This window comes from Stegostoma tigrinum, chromosome 25, assembly GCF_030684315.1.
Source record: "Stegostoma tigrinum isolate sSteTig4 chromosome 25, sSteTig4.hap1, whole genome shotgun sequence".
Classification (NCBI taxonomy): domain Eukaryota; kingdom Metazoa; phylum Chordata; class Chondrichthyes; order Orectolobiformes; family Stegostomatidae; genus Stegostoma; species Stegostoma tigrinum.
In genome coordinates this window covers 16468473-16484804 of record NC_081378.1, presented here as the reverse complement: position 1 = coordinate 16484804, position 16332 = coordinate 16468473, and the positions used below count along the sequence as shown (strand labels likewise).

General features: G+C 39.1%; 1 protein-coding gene across 6 annotated transcripts in view; it reads left to right on the top strand.

Moving 5' to 3' along the window:
• Positions 1-16332, top strand: part of cax1 (cation/H+ exchanger protein 1) — a 55538-nt gene that overhangs the window by 15812 nt on the left and 23394 nt on the right. For 4 of the 6 annotated variants that reach the window (XM_048554384.2, XM_048554383.2, XM_048554382.2 and 1 more), the window contains 8 exons: positions 3373-3503; positions 3979-4087; positions 5535-5651; positions 8681-8742; positions 10484-10651; positions 12016-12201; positions 13640-13742; positions 14682-14823. In XM_048554384.2, coding sequence (XP_048410341.1) covers positions 3373-3503; positions 3979-4087; positions 5535-5651; positions 8681-8742; positions 10484-10651; positions 12016-12201; positions 13640-13742; positions 14682-14823 — 1018 coding nt within the window. Of the gene's footprint in view, positions 1-2386; positions 2522-3372; positions 3504-3978; positions 4088-5534; positions 5652-8680; positions 8743-10483; positions 10652-12015; positions 12202-13639; positions 13743-14681; positions 14824-16332 lie in introns of all 6 variants that reach the window. The other 2 variants (XM_059654512.1, XM_048554386.2) reach the window with 2 other exon arrangements.

The window sequence follows — 16332 nt, the reverse complement described above, 5'->3', positions numbered from 1 at the left end:
ACGTTCTCTGCCCTGCCCCCTCTTTTTTTTTCATTAATAATTCAAATGAATCCAGATCAAGTTGAGGGTTGGCTGCTCAAGTTGGCTACTTAGCAAAATTAGTAATATGCCAGACCATTTTGTTCAGAAAAGCCCAGCAGTGCTATCTGGGAGGTTTGGCTGCATGTCACCGTGTTAAACTTTAGTGTTTACAGCAAATGTGTGTTCTAACAACAGAATGTCACGAAGAAGCGCCCTTCAGTGGCCCAACATAACAACGATTTGAACAAAGTAACTTTTTATCCAGATTTTCCAGGCTGCACACTTTGAACTGATTATGGTGTGATAGACCCTGTGTAAATGTCAGTTCAGCTGATTTCAATATTTTTTTTTGTAGTCTTAAGTGGAAATCCAGTGTAGACTAGCACTACCAGTGAATGTGAAAGGTGCCCACTCTTTGTCCTTCTGGGTGGTAGGTGTCTCAGGTTTGGAAGGTACTGCTGATCGTTTTTCAATGAGTCACTACAGTGAATCTTGTAGATGGTAAACATTGCCTCCGCCTCACCGGTGGAGCAAGTGAATGTCTAACATCAGTGGGTACGAATCCAACTAGGTGACATGGTGGCTCAGTGGTTAGCACTGCTGCCTCACAGCACCAGGGACCCTGGTTCAATTGCACTTTTGGGCAATTGTCTGTGTGGCGTTTGCACATTTTCCCTGTGTCTGTGTGGGTTTCCTCGCTGTCCAAAGATGTGCAGGCTAGGTGGATTGGCCATGCTAAATTGTCTGTAGTATCTGAGGATGGGTCTGGGTGAGATACCTTAAGGGTTGGTGTGGACTTGTTGGGCCAAAGGGCCTGTTCCCATACTATGGGGATTCAGTGATAGAAGACTGGATTGTTCAGGCTCGCTTTACAAATATTGGCTGCAGTAAGTCTAGCATGGTTACGATTGAAACAAGACCACTTTACATGCGCCAGCTTACCCTTCCTGCATTGTCTGGTGCCACCATAGTGTAATATAGTATAGGAACAGACCATTGAGTCCAACTCATCTGTGCTGACCAGACGTCCCAATCTGACCTGGTCACATTTTTCCAGTGTTTGGTTTGTATCCCTCTTAAACCCTTCCTATTCATAAGCCCATCCAAATGCTTTTAAAAGTTGTCATTGTACCCACCTCCACTTCCTCTGACAGTTCATTCCATACATGCACCACCCACTGCATGGAAAAAGTTACCCCTCGGGTCCCTTTTAAATCTACCCTCTCTCTCCTTAAACCTATGCCCTCTAGTTTTGGATTCCCCACCCTAGGGAAAAATACCTTGTCCATTTACTCTATCCATGTCCCTCCTGATTTTACAAACCTCTACAAGGTCACCCCTCAGCCTCTAATGCACCAGAGAAAATAGCCTTGGCCAATTCGGCCTCTACCTGTAGCCCAAACGCGAGTCCTGGCAACATTCTTGTAAGTCTTTTCTACACCCTCGCAAGTTTAACATCCTCCCTGTAGAAAGCTGACCAACATTGTATGTAGTATTCCAAAAGTGGCCTCACCATTGTCCTGTACAGCAGCAGTACGACATCTCAACACATAGTCATGTTCTGACCAAGGAAAGTACAAACGCATCTAGCAGTAGGTATTTCCCTGTTGAGGCAATGCTCCAAATTTATTGGCAAGGTTGAATATTCAGTACTTTGTATGTGGGAATCTATGCTTGTTTTCTGCTCTTAAAAACATTGTTTTCCTCCAGTATGTTGTTCCCCCAGGGTCTACAGACACTCTAGCTGTAGTGTGGTATGGGCAACTTTATGTACTCATTTACGTGAATTTCACTTGACAGCTATAATCCTGTTCCTATGTGATTGAAGCAAGACTCTACAGCATAAACTGGCAATCTCATTGAATCTTATGGTGGAAAAGCGTACATGATGTTTGCCTAATAAAGCAAGAAATGGAGAAGTCCTTATTGAGAAAGGAAGCAATGTACATATTAAGTAGGATACTTGACAACTTTGTACCTGTGCATTTTTGTATAGAGATGAGGCTCAACAGTCTTTTCTCTGATTTATATTTATATAAGGTATGATGTCTAGTTAGCCTGCAAAACAATACTTTTCACTACCTTTACATGGGACAATAATAAATCAAATCTTCTGAGGATTAAATAACAATTGCTAAGCCAGTTCCTTTTTTTTTCACATTGCACAATTTAGGCTGTACTCAAAACTTAATTGTTAGTGTTTTGACTGAACAAAACACTATCATGAGCAGTGTACCTTTTTTAATCTTGAGGCAATTTCATGTCTGTGAGTTCTACTTGAACTCATTCATCTGAACATTTGTGGCTATAAAGGTTAATGTAGAATAATTTGTCAGCTTACTGAGGACTTTTCTTCTATTGATAGCTCATTCTCCCTCCCAAAGTCTAAGGTCAGAAGCACCTCCCTGTTCTTTGAGCCTATGGGACAGGCACTGGGGGCTACATCTGCAGACTGACATGATGGATACCCCTTCACCATTTACGCCACAGTTGTTCCCAGGTTAGTCCAGTGGCTCTCAACATTTTTACCCCCACCACGATGAAATATCTAAGTCTTAACTGGAGCAAGATTTGGGTTTTATTGTGTTTCCTCCCTGCTTGGGGCTCCCATCTTCAGTCCTAATGTGAATCAATTGGTGTGGTTTTTTAAATTATTATTGGCTTAAGTTTGGCACTTCTTTCCAAATTTGATCATTGCTCACAGTGACCTTCCCATATTATATTTGGGACTATTCAGTATTTGTTTCTATCCAACTACTCCACGTCCTTTCTGGTTCCCTAACTTAGACTGTGTGAACCTTTTTTTTTCTGCCTCCAGCCAGTAATAGCAGCAGTTGACTCCTTTTTGGATGTCAGTAGTTGTTTTGTGTTCCATCACAGACCAGTTGAATCAGCTCCCCAGATCGTAGGAGCTACCACTAAAAGGAGATTAACTAAAATGGTGTTTCTAGTGTGGTTCAAGTAAGTGTTAAAATTCCCAGAACAATTATCGTCTGTGTGGGCATCTGATTATTTTAATATCGCATCTTTCCTCACTAATATGTTCAATATAACACTGATCATGAGCTTAATTCTTTGTGTAGTTATAAGGATGCTTGGAACAGTGGTGTAGTTATTTCCAATATATCAGTATTCATTTCTAAAAAGGTTCATGTTGTTTTCATCTCCGTACAACTGAATGATTTGATAAAATTGCATGCGTCTGAACTGGTTTTAAAGTGGTACTTGTCTGTTTAAATGTTGGTTTTGCCAAACTTGCAACTGGAGATAACACCAAGTGGATAGTTTCCTTTTTAAAAGGGTTGACTATTTGCTCTTTTCCTGAACTACTTCTGTTTTGGTTTATTGCAGTGACCTGTTCAACACCAACACACAATCATTCGTGTGAAGGAACATGTCCCCACTGCTTAATGACAACCACAAAAACTACACTACTGGCAGAAAATGAAGTTGAGGCACAGAAACTGGCCAACAATTACAAGGTGAGCAGAATGTTTGTAGCATTTTATTTCTTTTTTTTGTTCCAACGTTGTTCTGTACATCTCAAGAAGGTTGAAGATGACTTTTACATATTTCAAATCAATCTGTAATGGCTAGATTCCATGTCAAACTTGATGACCTGGGCAAAATCCATTAATGCAGGATCCTGAGGTTGAAGGGATTCAAATAAGAAACCATGTTGAGTTGGGTTTTTAAAATTGAGATGCTTGGAAAGAAGACTTTTTTTAGTTCCTCAATTTGGGAATGATAATCAGCTCCATGTTGGAGGGAAGATGTAGAATGTTATATTGGGGAATGGCAATGGGGGTTGTTCTGTGTTTTGCTGTATTATGAAATGCCAATGTTTCCTTCTGTAATTGAAAGGTAGGGGCAAGAGCTTGTTGCATGAGGGCATGTTTAGTACACCATGACAGTTACTTTATTACAAACTGTCTCTTTTCCTTGCCTTTTTTGTAGTTTGGATTCAAGAAATGGAAGAGCCATGTGACACAGAGACCCTTAGAAGACCGTTCTGCGATAGTGAAGGAGCTGTATTCTGATCTAAATGTGATCAAACAATATTCCAGTAAGGCAATGCATGGAGTTTTTTCATTATTTTTCCAAATGCAGCACAGAAGAAAAAGAATACAAGTCAAAACTGAACTATTCTGGACTGCTTCTCCATTTATTCTAGTGTATTTACCTCATTTATTTAAGCAGGTTTTACTGGAGTAGGGTTGTGTTGGGGATTCAGTTGGTTTGACAGACCAGTCAGGTTCATGAGGAACTTGTCCAAACAGAGGTTGAGTAGAAAGCCTCTGAAGTTAAGAATAAGATGATCATGTTGAAATCTCTAAGTTCTTAGATTGTTGGGGTTGACATGGAGAAGTTGTGTTCTGTTCTCTCCCTCCTCCCACTTCTGTTTAGGGAGGTGGAGAACTAGGGGTCCTGGTCTTCAATAAGATGACAGTCATTTAGATATGAGAGTAGTTATTGTAATAACTTGTGTTAAAACATAGTATATAAATTTTAAGATTCTTGAGTAGATTTGTAGCTCGGGTTGTTGATGCTGTGGAGGGTTCACTCGCTGAGCTGGTTTGTTAATTTGCAGGCGTTTCATTACCCTGCTGGATAACACCGTCAGTGCAGCCTCTGATGAAATGCAGTTGTATTTTCCCACCTGGTATTTAAACTCCGGGGTCTGTTGGAATTGGTTACCTAATTTCTGGTTTAGGTCACTTGAAGATCAAGGGTCTAATTCTAATTCCCATGCTTGTCTGTTTGGTCTGAACTTAGTCTTGGTTCGCCACCAAGAAGGCCATCAATAAACATGTAGAATTAGATCCTGTATATACATACCACTGAAGAAAAACCAGAAATGAGGTAACCAATTCCAGCAGTCCCCAGAGTTTAAATAACGGGTGGGAAAACACAACAGCACTCAGAGGCTGCACTGATGATGATGTTACCTGGCAGTGTAATGAAATGCCAGCAAAGTAACGAACCAGCTTGGTGAGCAAACTAACCACGCATAAAGTTCCAAAGCATAGTACATAAAATATATTCAGTGACGCAGAGCTACATGTGCGAGCCCCACTTCTCTGCAGATTATTGTTGGGAGCATGGGCTGAGTATTGCTGACAACACACCGAACAAGCTGTCTTTTGTGCTGCAAAGGTGCTGATTCCTTCTACCACCATGCTTGGGGGCAGGGAATGCTGTCTTGAAAGTATTACGTAAGCAGATTCTGACTTTATCTAAAGCCATTGTGATGACTCTTCTTTTTAAAATGTTGCTGCAGGACCTGATGTGACCTCCCTACCTCCTGCCTTTCAGTTGTGCTGATTTGTTTTGTATAACTGATTTTCTGTGTGGTTTACTGAACAAACATTGGCCAAATGCTGGAATGTGTGTGCTTGAATTTTGTTCATATCGCCCTGCGTTCCAGTGATTGTGGAATGCACCCAAAACCACCTTATCACACTTGTATTTGTGGCCTGTTGTTGCTCATCAGAATTTCTTTCTTCTTTCAGGATCCTTGTTTACTTTTGGCAACCTGTTGTATGTGCTGTTGTTTGGTTGGTGGGTTGCCCTGCTGTACCTTATAATTGCTGTATTTATGTTCGTTACAGTTGTGGGCATACCTTATGGTAAGTTTTATCGCAAGTGAACTTCCTGTGTGAATAGATTTTAAATGTGCCTCCACTCCTGATTCTGTTTGTTACCCTGTATCACAACACCTCAATCTAATGTGTACTGTATTGACCAAGAGCTTGGCTTGAAACGTGGAGTCATACCAACAAAGTGGATTCAATTCCTGCACCAGCTGAGGTTATCTTTCTCAACCACTCACCTGGTGTGAGGTGTGGTGACCTTCAGGTTAAACCACCTCCAGGGGAGAAAGGATCCTTGTGATCTTGTAGAGCTATGGAAGTTTTATTGCCTTGACCCAATGGTATTGTTCTTGTTCACCACCTAATGCTGTATATTCTGGTGGAAATGGAAGTTTTGTTTATTTTTCAGTATATTCAAGATAGCTACCTAACTCCCAGAATTTTTTTTTCCAAGACAAAGCATCCTTTGAAACATCTGTGGTGTATAATTGATGAATCCAGCAACAGTAAAGAATTGTATGGCACGTACTCTCTGTAATTAGGCTGTTGGTGTTATGTGGAACACCGATTATAGGAGCACTAGTCAGCTCACATGAGGTGGTGGGAAGGGGAAGTGTGTGATCTTCATTATGATAGGTTTTTTAAAAAAAAATTGTACTCCAAGTCTGAGATATTTAACTTTAATCAACATTTGCCTATAAAGTACATGAAGCAGTGAAAGTTGATTGTATGGAATTCTGCTAGTAAATCCAGCTGGAGTGGTCCAAGGTATAAGACTAAATGGAAATTTAGATGTATTTGTACTCAACAGTTGCTGTGCATTTCTAAATTTGATTCCTTTTTATAGTAATTTTACAATAAGGGCACTTTCCTTTTGGTTGATGGTACTCATTTTTTTTGTACTAATACTCAGGAAGTTTAAAGTGCATCAGTTTTGTTTAAATTTATCTACAGTTTCTCCAATCCTTTTGGCTTGCCATTTGTTTAAAGATGGTCTGTAATTTTTTATTTGTTTCTGTTCCTAACTGAATGACAGTTTGGGGTAAGCACTTGGCATATCTGTTCTTTCTCTTTCCTACAGCTGGCTGGTAATTTGCGGGATTATAGAATGATTCCTAACATAGGCCATTTGCTCGAATTATCTGTGCTATCAACTCACCTAGTCCTTCTGCCTGTTTCTTGGCATTGCAATTCTTTTCAGATTAATGTTATTTTCAAACAGAACAAGTGAATTTGCCTCTACCACACATGAGGCAATGAATTCCAGATCCTAATTGCATGTTATTTTTAAACCAATTTTTAAGCATTGCCATCAGTGTTAGGACTTAATCACTTAATATTCCAGTCCCCTTCTCATTAAAACATGAATGATGTCTGGCCCATTCTGTTCTGACTAGGAATACTATACTCCTCCCAATGGCCTCTTGAGAGTTAATCCCATATTATCAGTAATGACCTATGGAGGATCTGTTTCCTTTTATTCTGCTCTTGACTTTATTTCACTGCTGCCCACTGGCACTCACTTCACATAGAATCCCTACAGTGTGGAAACGGGCCCTTTTGCCCATCAATTCTAAGTGAAGCTTAGGTGGGATGCTCTAAGGTACACATCCCTGAACACTACGAACAACTTAGCATGGCCAATCCACCTAACCTGCACATCTTTGGACTGTGGGAAGAAACTGGAGTATCTGGAGGAAACCTATACAGACAATAGGGGGAATGTGCAAACTCCACATTAGTTGCCTGAATTGAACCCGCGTCCCTGGTGCTGTGAGGCAGCAGTGTCAGGTGCTGTGCCACCCCATTTCTGCCAGGTTTTCCTTGGAAATGTGTTGCTATTCAATTAGATCACAACTAATCTGTACTCTTGACTTCATTTGTCAACCTTTGATTTCTGTCAGGCAAATTTGACCAATCCTGTTTGTTTGGAAAAGTCTAACTCTCCTCTCATATGTAGCCACTTTGAATTCCTTCTTCCCTTGGGGGAAGAAAAAAATCTTCCAGAATCCATTAGGCAAAACAAAATTCCTATTTTTATATAGAAAAATAGCTTGGATTATATTCCCAATCTCAGTTAGTTATATCTCAACCCATTCTAAGAGCATTGTATATGGTTATTCCCTCTTATCTAAGTTAGAAGGTTTAATCCTTCTGTCTGCAGCTCTGTTTAGAGATTATTATTAAATGGAGCAAAAAGGTTTTGTTCCTGTTTGGGTCCCTGGGGGACTCTCATGTTTAGTGGTTCCTTTTGTATCTTGTTTTAAATGTTTACTGCTTATATTCCTATTATGATGTTATGCTCCTCAGTCAGCTGCTCCTCTTTCATGGGTTTTCCCCTAGAATTCTTTGACCTAATTTTTAATCCATAATTGAATGTGACTTGAACTTTGTTCTGCTATATCTCCCGAATTGTAAATTGGATGTCAGTCACTCGGAAATAATACATGCACCCTCTGGCCTCCTAACTGACTTGCTAGCACCCCTTGTACTATCTTCAGATTTTAATTCAATCATGTTTAGCCTTTTTGGCAGTTAAGTATGCTTTACCAAAAGGCAAACAGATAAGTGTTATTTGGAATTCCTATATGAAGGGGAAAATTTATTTTTTCTTCCTTCCTGCAAATTTTGGTAACTTCAACCTTGGTTTCATAGTTTTTGTCTAACTCCCTACCCAAAAATCCAATTCCTGTTGTCTTAAAACCAAAAGAACTGCAGCTGCTGTAAATCAGGAAAAGTTCAGCAGGTCTGGCAGCATCTGTGTGGAGAAAGCAGGGTTAACATTTTTGGGTCAAGTGAATCTGGACCCTTCTGAGCTGCCAAGCTTTTCCAGCAATTTCTGTTCTTGCTTCTGTTGGAATGGTTGGCTTCTCAATCAATTTTAAATTGGCAAAGGGAAACTTTGATTTTTGCATTCTTGTTCTCTTGGAGATTAGAGTTTCACTCGTTTTTATTGTTTATCATCTTTCTGTGGATGTTTTTACTGCCTGTTTGGAGGGAAGGGAAAGACGGAACATTAAATTTAAAGTTTTTATTTTAAAATGAAGGTCTCATTCTTTTGACAGGGAAGCTGTGCTGCAGTCTTGCTGGTTATTACTTCTGGCCATTTGGGAAGGTGATTCAAAAGGTAAGTGCAGTAACTATTACCCTATGACTTTCGTGTCAGCACATTGGTGAATACTTGCTTGCAACATTAAAAACTTGAAATCTGTAAGGTTGGTTTCAGAGTGCAGTTGCTGACTTTTTGAGAAGGTCCTCTTTTTTTCCTGCCAGAATGTAATGAGTTGATTCTTAAAGGCATGTGGGTCAGGTGTTACGTTTATTGTTTTTGACCTCATGATGATGATGACAATGCATTTTATTCTAAATTTCACATTGGCACTCTTCTACGTCTAGAATGTAGGTACTAGATACCTGTAGATTTCTACCTGGTTAATCAAACCTGAATGGTTGAATGGCAGTCCCAAGCTAGCCCAATGCTGCTATAGCCACTTGTAGGTGATGTCTGCTTAGAGAGAGATTACCCTGTTGCTGGATGCAGAATATTCTCAACACCATCTGTAGTGTGACCACCAGGCTACCAACTGATATATTTTTATGCCCATACGTGCTATAGCTGTTCTATAACCTGCTGAACTTCACTAAATGTAAAATTAACAATATCCTTTTATTGACTATAATTGTACTGAATAAACCATGGTCTGCTGTCACACTCTAGTAAAAGAAATAAGTTTCATACAGCACTGAAATATAAGTGTGACAACATTTCTTCTAATTTTGTAGAAATAAAAGTTAAGAGTTCAAACAGTAATGCACCAACAGATGCAAGGAACCACTTCTAGCATAATGAATTACCTTGCACCTTTTTTAGATGTGGGCTGCAAGTTTAACTTCTTGGCATTTTGTTTGGTACCTTTTTTAAATTGAACTAAACTAAATCTGACGAGCCTAGCTAAGTAATCCTTCTTCTTCCTTTTAAACTCTTGGAACATTGAAGCACGTAAGTAAGGATTCTCTATTTTGATTTCAAGGCTAAATGAGATTGTAATTTGAAAGTACATCGAAGCCTCTTGCAAACTGAACTTATCCATACGAAATATGCCAGCTGTGAGCTGAATACTCATTCTTTGACTTTCATTTTCAGCACATTTTTCAAAAAATTACATTGAGTGACTGCAATAAATACAGTGAAAAAGGCAATTTAATTAGCACAGGGAGATCTGGAAAAAGGACCACTGAATATTAAACTTCAGTGGTGAGAGTACTCAACAACATGGACTTGTACCGCAGTTCAATGCAAGTTGGCAGGCATTGCAAAATTTCACATAAGTCAAAGTATAAATTAACAACTGTGCAAAATTGAAATGTTTTATAAGACTTGCATGTGTTGGAGGGGGTGAACTGATGATTCACATCCATATTTGTTGCTATCTACATAAAAGATTTGAATAACTTTCCATACAACCAGGATGTAAAGCATCAAATGTCAGTGAGTTGAAACCAAATATTGCATCAAAAACTTCTTCAAAATCCTATCAAGATTTCTTGAACGGTGTGAAAGTATTGGCTACTATGCTGTTGCCTTTTGCAGGTTGGAATAGTACCAGAGCTTTGGTGCAGTGAATTTCTTATCCTTGAACTTGTGCTTTTGCACCTGTAGCTCTTACATTCTCAGATGGTATCCATAATTTCTCAAAATAGTGAGTTCTTGTGTCATAAACAATACATGATCAGAAGTCAAACGATAGCAAACAATAAATGAGGGCTATGATACTATCAGAAGTTCTCTGCTTTGAATTTTTGTGTATCTATTGCACTTCTGCTTAAATATAGGACCTAAATGATTTCTGAATACACTGTCTTTCCAGCCATACTTGTGTCCCAGGAAAAGCAGTGTTCGGTTTTATGGTGAGGAAGTCCCTGAAGCGACTGCAGTGGAGACAACCAGCCTTCTTGGTGTTACAGAAAGGATTGGTGATGCCTCATTACACACTACCACTACCTCTACCTCTACCTCTACTGAAGTCAAGTACTGGGTATGTTAGAGATAGTAGGAACTGCCGGTGCTGGAATGAGAGATAACAACAAGGTGAAGAGCTGGATGAACACAGTAGGTCAAGCAGCATCAGAGGAGCAGGAAAGCAAGTGTTTCAGGTCTAGACCCTTCAGAAAATTAGCTGTTTAAAACTTCCTTAGCTTTTTCAATACAAGAGAACTGTCAATTTCTCTTTATTATTCTCTGGTGAGGGTGTTGCTATAGTGGGTAAGTGCTAATTCAACATAGAAAATGTAGAAATGAAATAATGGAAGAAAAAGTAAAGTTGTACAAGATACTTGAATCCTTAAGGTGGGCTATTAGGATTGGACACTGATCTGGTACTTCAAGCATGTACTTCATTCTTGATATAGAATGGAGGAAAGCTGGGCTATATTTATGACTTTCCAAAGAAGTACATTTCAGGCTGTTGTCTTTTGGAAAGTTGACAAGCTGAAGGACAGTCAGTTGCATCATAAGGTTTGGAGAAATTCTGCATTTTAGCAACTGCAGGGATTTCAAATCTCTCGTACTACATTCTCTGTCTGAATGATCAATGACTGTCTTGCTTGTCTGCAAGGCAGACTGCTTGCTGTTCTCTCCTAAATGAGCATTTTGTGTTGCTTGATATTCCTGAGGTAATGGCAGCTGTCATTCCATCTGCATCCTTCACGTGTTGTTTGAAACCTGACTCAGCTGATGCCACAGAACAAGCAGTGTTCAAATCTCTGGATGCATGTTACTGTAATTCTCACTCAAAAATGTGCTTCCTATGTTACAAAATGATAACATTGTGTTAAATTTGCAGAATATTTGTTTCAGTGACTCAGACTTCCCTTTGCTAAGTGATGCTTCAGATGTCATCCAGAGTGAAACTTAAATTGGTGGCCTTGGTCAGTAATTGAAACTCAGTGGCATTTGGGGAGTGACTAATCCCACTGTTTTTTTTTCATCTCCTGTTGATTTTAAAGTATGAATCTGATTTTTGAGCTTTCCTTGTGTGCCGCCTTTTTTCTCATGTCAAAAGTTGTTCAAATTAGCAGATCTTTCTGAAATTGGCTTTCAGAATTAAATTGGGCACCAACCTGAAATACTTGCACTCCCATTGAGAATGAGTAGAACCCTTCAAGGTATGCATTCCTGGAGGAGAAGTTAGTGAATCAGACATCAATGCAAAATACAGTGACTACTGAATAACTGAAGTAAAAACAAGAAATCAGAAATAGTCAGTTTGACAAAAGGGCAGTGACATGAAATGTTAACTTCAAGGATGCTGCCCAACTATGTTTACAACATCCTGATTGTTTTTGTTTTTGATCCAGTGTTTCCATTTTGAGAATTAACCTGTTTCAATCTACTTTCCAGCATCGTCCTAGCACGTATGTGTGGTTTCTCCTGGGGTATCCACCTCTTGTGCTTGCCCATGGTCTGGCTTCCTTCATTGCCTGGATCTTGGTTATCACCATTCCAGTAGCCAAGCTAAATGGCAGAGCTATTGCTGTTATTCTACTCATCCCTCCTGAGCAGCTGCAGATCAGACAGCAGAAGAGGGTAAGGAATATTTCTAGTAATGTGTGGTTTGTCCTGTTGAGTTGCATATGAATCTTGAACTGCAAGTTGGGAGAGACACAGACTGTTAGATGCACTCTTACACTTTGCCATACTGAAGGATTTTTTAAACCACCTGTTGGTATCCACAATAGGCTAAACGGGGAGTAAAACTTGCTTTGTGTTGAGTTTTTTTTCAAATTAATAGTTCATCCCATGCGCCATTTTTTTGGCAGTGAATGACATTTTATAGTGTGCGTCTTCTCTTTGCAAAGAGAGTAAACACTTCACTGTCATTTAAATCTTCTCTTTATAGAGAAGGCAGTTAAGGTATAACTGGGGCTAAAGTAGTCCTTTGGCTATAAAGAGTAACAGTTAAACCATACCTGGAGGTTTGTGAACAGTTCTGGGCACCACACTAGGAAGGGATATACTTGAGAATGCTGTATCAAAAAATGCATTGTATCTGTACTCCAAAGGGTTAATTGAGGGGAAAGTACACAAACTATGATTTTTGTTCTGTCCTTTCAAAACGTTAAGTGATTGGATTGGAGTTCAAAACTGGAGGGAACAGATTGGATAGATACAGGGAAACTATCGTCTTGTGAGGGAGTGTAAAACTAGACTAAAGTCTAAAAGTTAGAATTGGACTTCTTAAAATTGAGTGATCAAAGGATTGTAGGTTTTGGAACACTCTTCCGATGCTAGGTCAGTTTAGTTTTAAAGCTGGAGTTGATTAGATTTTTTAATTCAATTGTATTAAGGGATGTTGGGAAAAGATAGGTATACAAAATTAGGTCATCGATTATTTCTGACTCCATTAACTACAGATTATGGGATGCAGGCCTTACTACTGTCCCGAGGTTAGTCGTCTGCTAGCTTTGTGACATGGTTGATTTCATTGTAAACTAACATTGTGGTATTATTTATTCAGTGTGTTACCAAGCTGTCTGTTTAACCAGATATGGCACAGGATTTGCAAATCACTCAGTCAGTTTGTATTTTTATTTGTGAACCTTGAGCCTTGCAGAAACCACCCAGGATTTCCACTGATCCTGGCAATAATCTTTTTGAGCAGTTGATGAGATTCTAGTGCTGCATGAGAATCTTGTTTTTGCTTGAATCTACCAAGAAGTTGCACCAATGGTATATGTATCCTCTTTCCATGCCTGTACTATTAGCAGAAATGATATGTTTCTGGCTGGGAATGTTAGATTTGAGAAATGACTGTCTGACATTGATAAAACTTCAACTCTTCCATCAAGATTTTTTTTTAAAAAGTTGGATGTAGTTCTCTAAAATTAGACATTTTAAAAGCAGAATGAATGGAGACATTACATTTGCCCAAGAAATAGGGCTTGCATTTACTAAAATGTTAATGTCTTGTGTAAGAATTTATGCAAACTAATTTTGCTGCTTCTGTCTCACATCATACCCCCAGACTGAAGTTCCACTGGAGGGAGAAGTGGTCCTCTGTTGTTACCATGCTATGAATTTCTACTATTACAAATATACTGTGGTTGGCATTAATGTATTTGCTGTGAGTATCCTTTGGTTCAGTGCAGGCAACTATAACTAAAAATAGCAGGCAGAGTTGTCATCGCCTCTTGTTACACCACACTTTTTTTAAAATTATTTACTGACACTTCCAACCTCCAGTTGAATTATCCTGTTCCTAGCTCTTTTTTTATTTTGTATTCTTGTTCCCCAAAGATTTTGGACTCTTATCCACCTGAGATGTTTTCAAATGGCTTGTGACCCAGCTTTAAGGGGGCAAAGGAAGCCCAAATTAATTCTTCTGGAAATATGTCTGCTAATTAGAAGTTTAAAAATCAATGCTATATATGAAACCACTGCCTTTCTACTAAATAGTGATCTACAAATGCACAAAGTCTGAGTCTGTATTGGTGTACGTTGAGTAGAAGTTGCTGACTTGCCATGAGTGAAGTTGAGTTGCTACTGTTGAGCTATTTTGATTTTTTTAAAAAGACCTTGTGTACACAGTATCCTTCAAAAGTATTTGCCAAATAAACATTTATTACCATTGTTTTCTGCTTTAGCTGTTTGATTAAATCAATGATTAGTGTTTAATCTTGATTGAGAAATGCACAGAATGGTTAAAATCTACATGCTTGCCTTGTGAGCTCAATACTCATGTGACTAATGAAAAGCCATAGAAAGTACAACTAACCATATCTGCAACTTGTTTCCAAGCAAATGTAAAACAGTGAGAAGTCCCCACCCCTGCCTTTTCTGGTCATCACAACTGAACATTTAAACCTAAACATTTTCCATCTTCATCCTCTAGTTAATGCTATAATACTTACAATGTTTTAGAGCCTTGTATCTTGTGACTGGTGGAAGGCAAGATGTAGGTAGGAAGAGGAGGAACATTTGGTCAGTGCTACATCCTTCTACAGTCACTTTTTTTATTGCTGGCTTGGGTTTCCTTGTTACAATTATTTCTTTAACTGATTCTTCAGATCTGCTACCTCTAGTAATAGTTGCTCTGGTGTTGGGCTACGGAGATACAGAGAATCGCTATGCCAGTTCATTCGTGAAATTTGCACTATCTGTCATAGCCATAGTTCCTTTGTCCCATTACATTGGAATGGCAATTGCCAGGTAAGCTGAACTTTGTTTTACATGCAGAACTGTTCTGGTGGGTCACTTGGTTTTATCCACGTTTCTTAACTGATTTTATCCACAGGAGTCTTTTCCCACCCAACTTCATGTAACCAAATCAGTACATTTTATTTCACTCATAGACTTGTCTAACTTGGTTTTTTTTTTACATGCCTCATGCTGATTATCCCATCTGCATCTTGTGAATAAATTTCACTTTCTGGGTCTTGACATAACTTCAAAGAGCCATCATGGATTGTGTAATTAGATTTGCTAACAGGCATTTCTGAAAATTCCTTGCTTCAGACCTGGTACTCATGGACATGAGATGACTTAAGATTCGGGTGTTCTGATCAGCACACTTGCTGTAGGAATGCATAGTGGATCCTTCAACTTTTTTTTTTAAATACAGGTAACCCACATTCTGATCAGTTATCCCTGCTGAAAAGAATTTGAATAAGGTTAGGATCAATTTGTTTTATTGCGATGCCCTCTGTGACTGGTTACAACTTGGGCCACTTAGTAGGGATATGCTGGTGCCATGTCTTTTGAGGAAAGACCTGGACATGCTGTGCTGTTCTTGCTAGAGTTTGGAAGTGTTAAGTGCTTTGATTTGAGAAGATCTTCAAATAGCTTTGACATGGATGTGGAAATGATGTTTACTCTTGTGGGTCAGTCCAGAATTTGGATTTGGCCTTTCCCAAACTGAGAGATTTTTCTTTGAGCACTCTTCTGAGCCTCTACCTTTTAAAGGATGTTGAAATGTGGGAGTTGTAAATATCTAATGCAAAGGTGAATAGATTCGTGATCAGGGTGGACAGGAAGATGAAGTTGGAATATAAGCACTTCAGCCATGACCTTTATTGAAGGATGGAGCAGGTTTGAAGGACTTCCGGGTTTACTCCGCCTGTTAGTTAATTCTTTATCCTCAACAGACCTCCATATTGATTGCAAATGTCGCCATGCAATTTGGAATAACTTGGAAATTGTTTAAAGTATTTGAGTTCAGCTTTTTTAAATGTAAATAGTGAATAACTCTGATTCCAGCACTCGTTTTCAGCAGTTACTTGGATTGCAAATGTTTTTGTTAACCCCTACAGTCAGTTTTGTTGTCAGCTTGCTGTCCATTTACTAAATCTCCATGTTTTTGGCCATCCTTTTGGTCCTGCATCTGCTCAGTGGTAACATGTCATAGGCCTTATGAAAACTATTATTATTGTACCAATAGTAACTGTGCCAATACTAGTAATACAAGGTGTAGAGCTGGACGAACACAGCAGGCCAACCAGCATCAAAGGAGCATTTCTGAAGAAGGGTCTGGGCTCAAAACATCAGGCTTCCTGCTGCTCTGATGTTGCTTGGCCTGCTGTGTTCATCCAGCTCTACACCTTGTTATCTCAGATTCTCCAGCATCTGCTGTTCCTCCTATCTCTTACTATTATGCTCATCTACCTTTTTCTAACTTTCAATAGAATTGTTGAGCATGACTTGCTGTTTTGGGAATCTGTG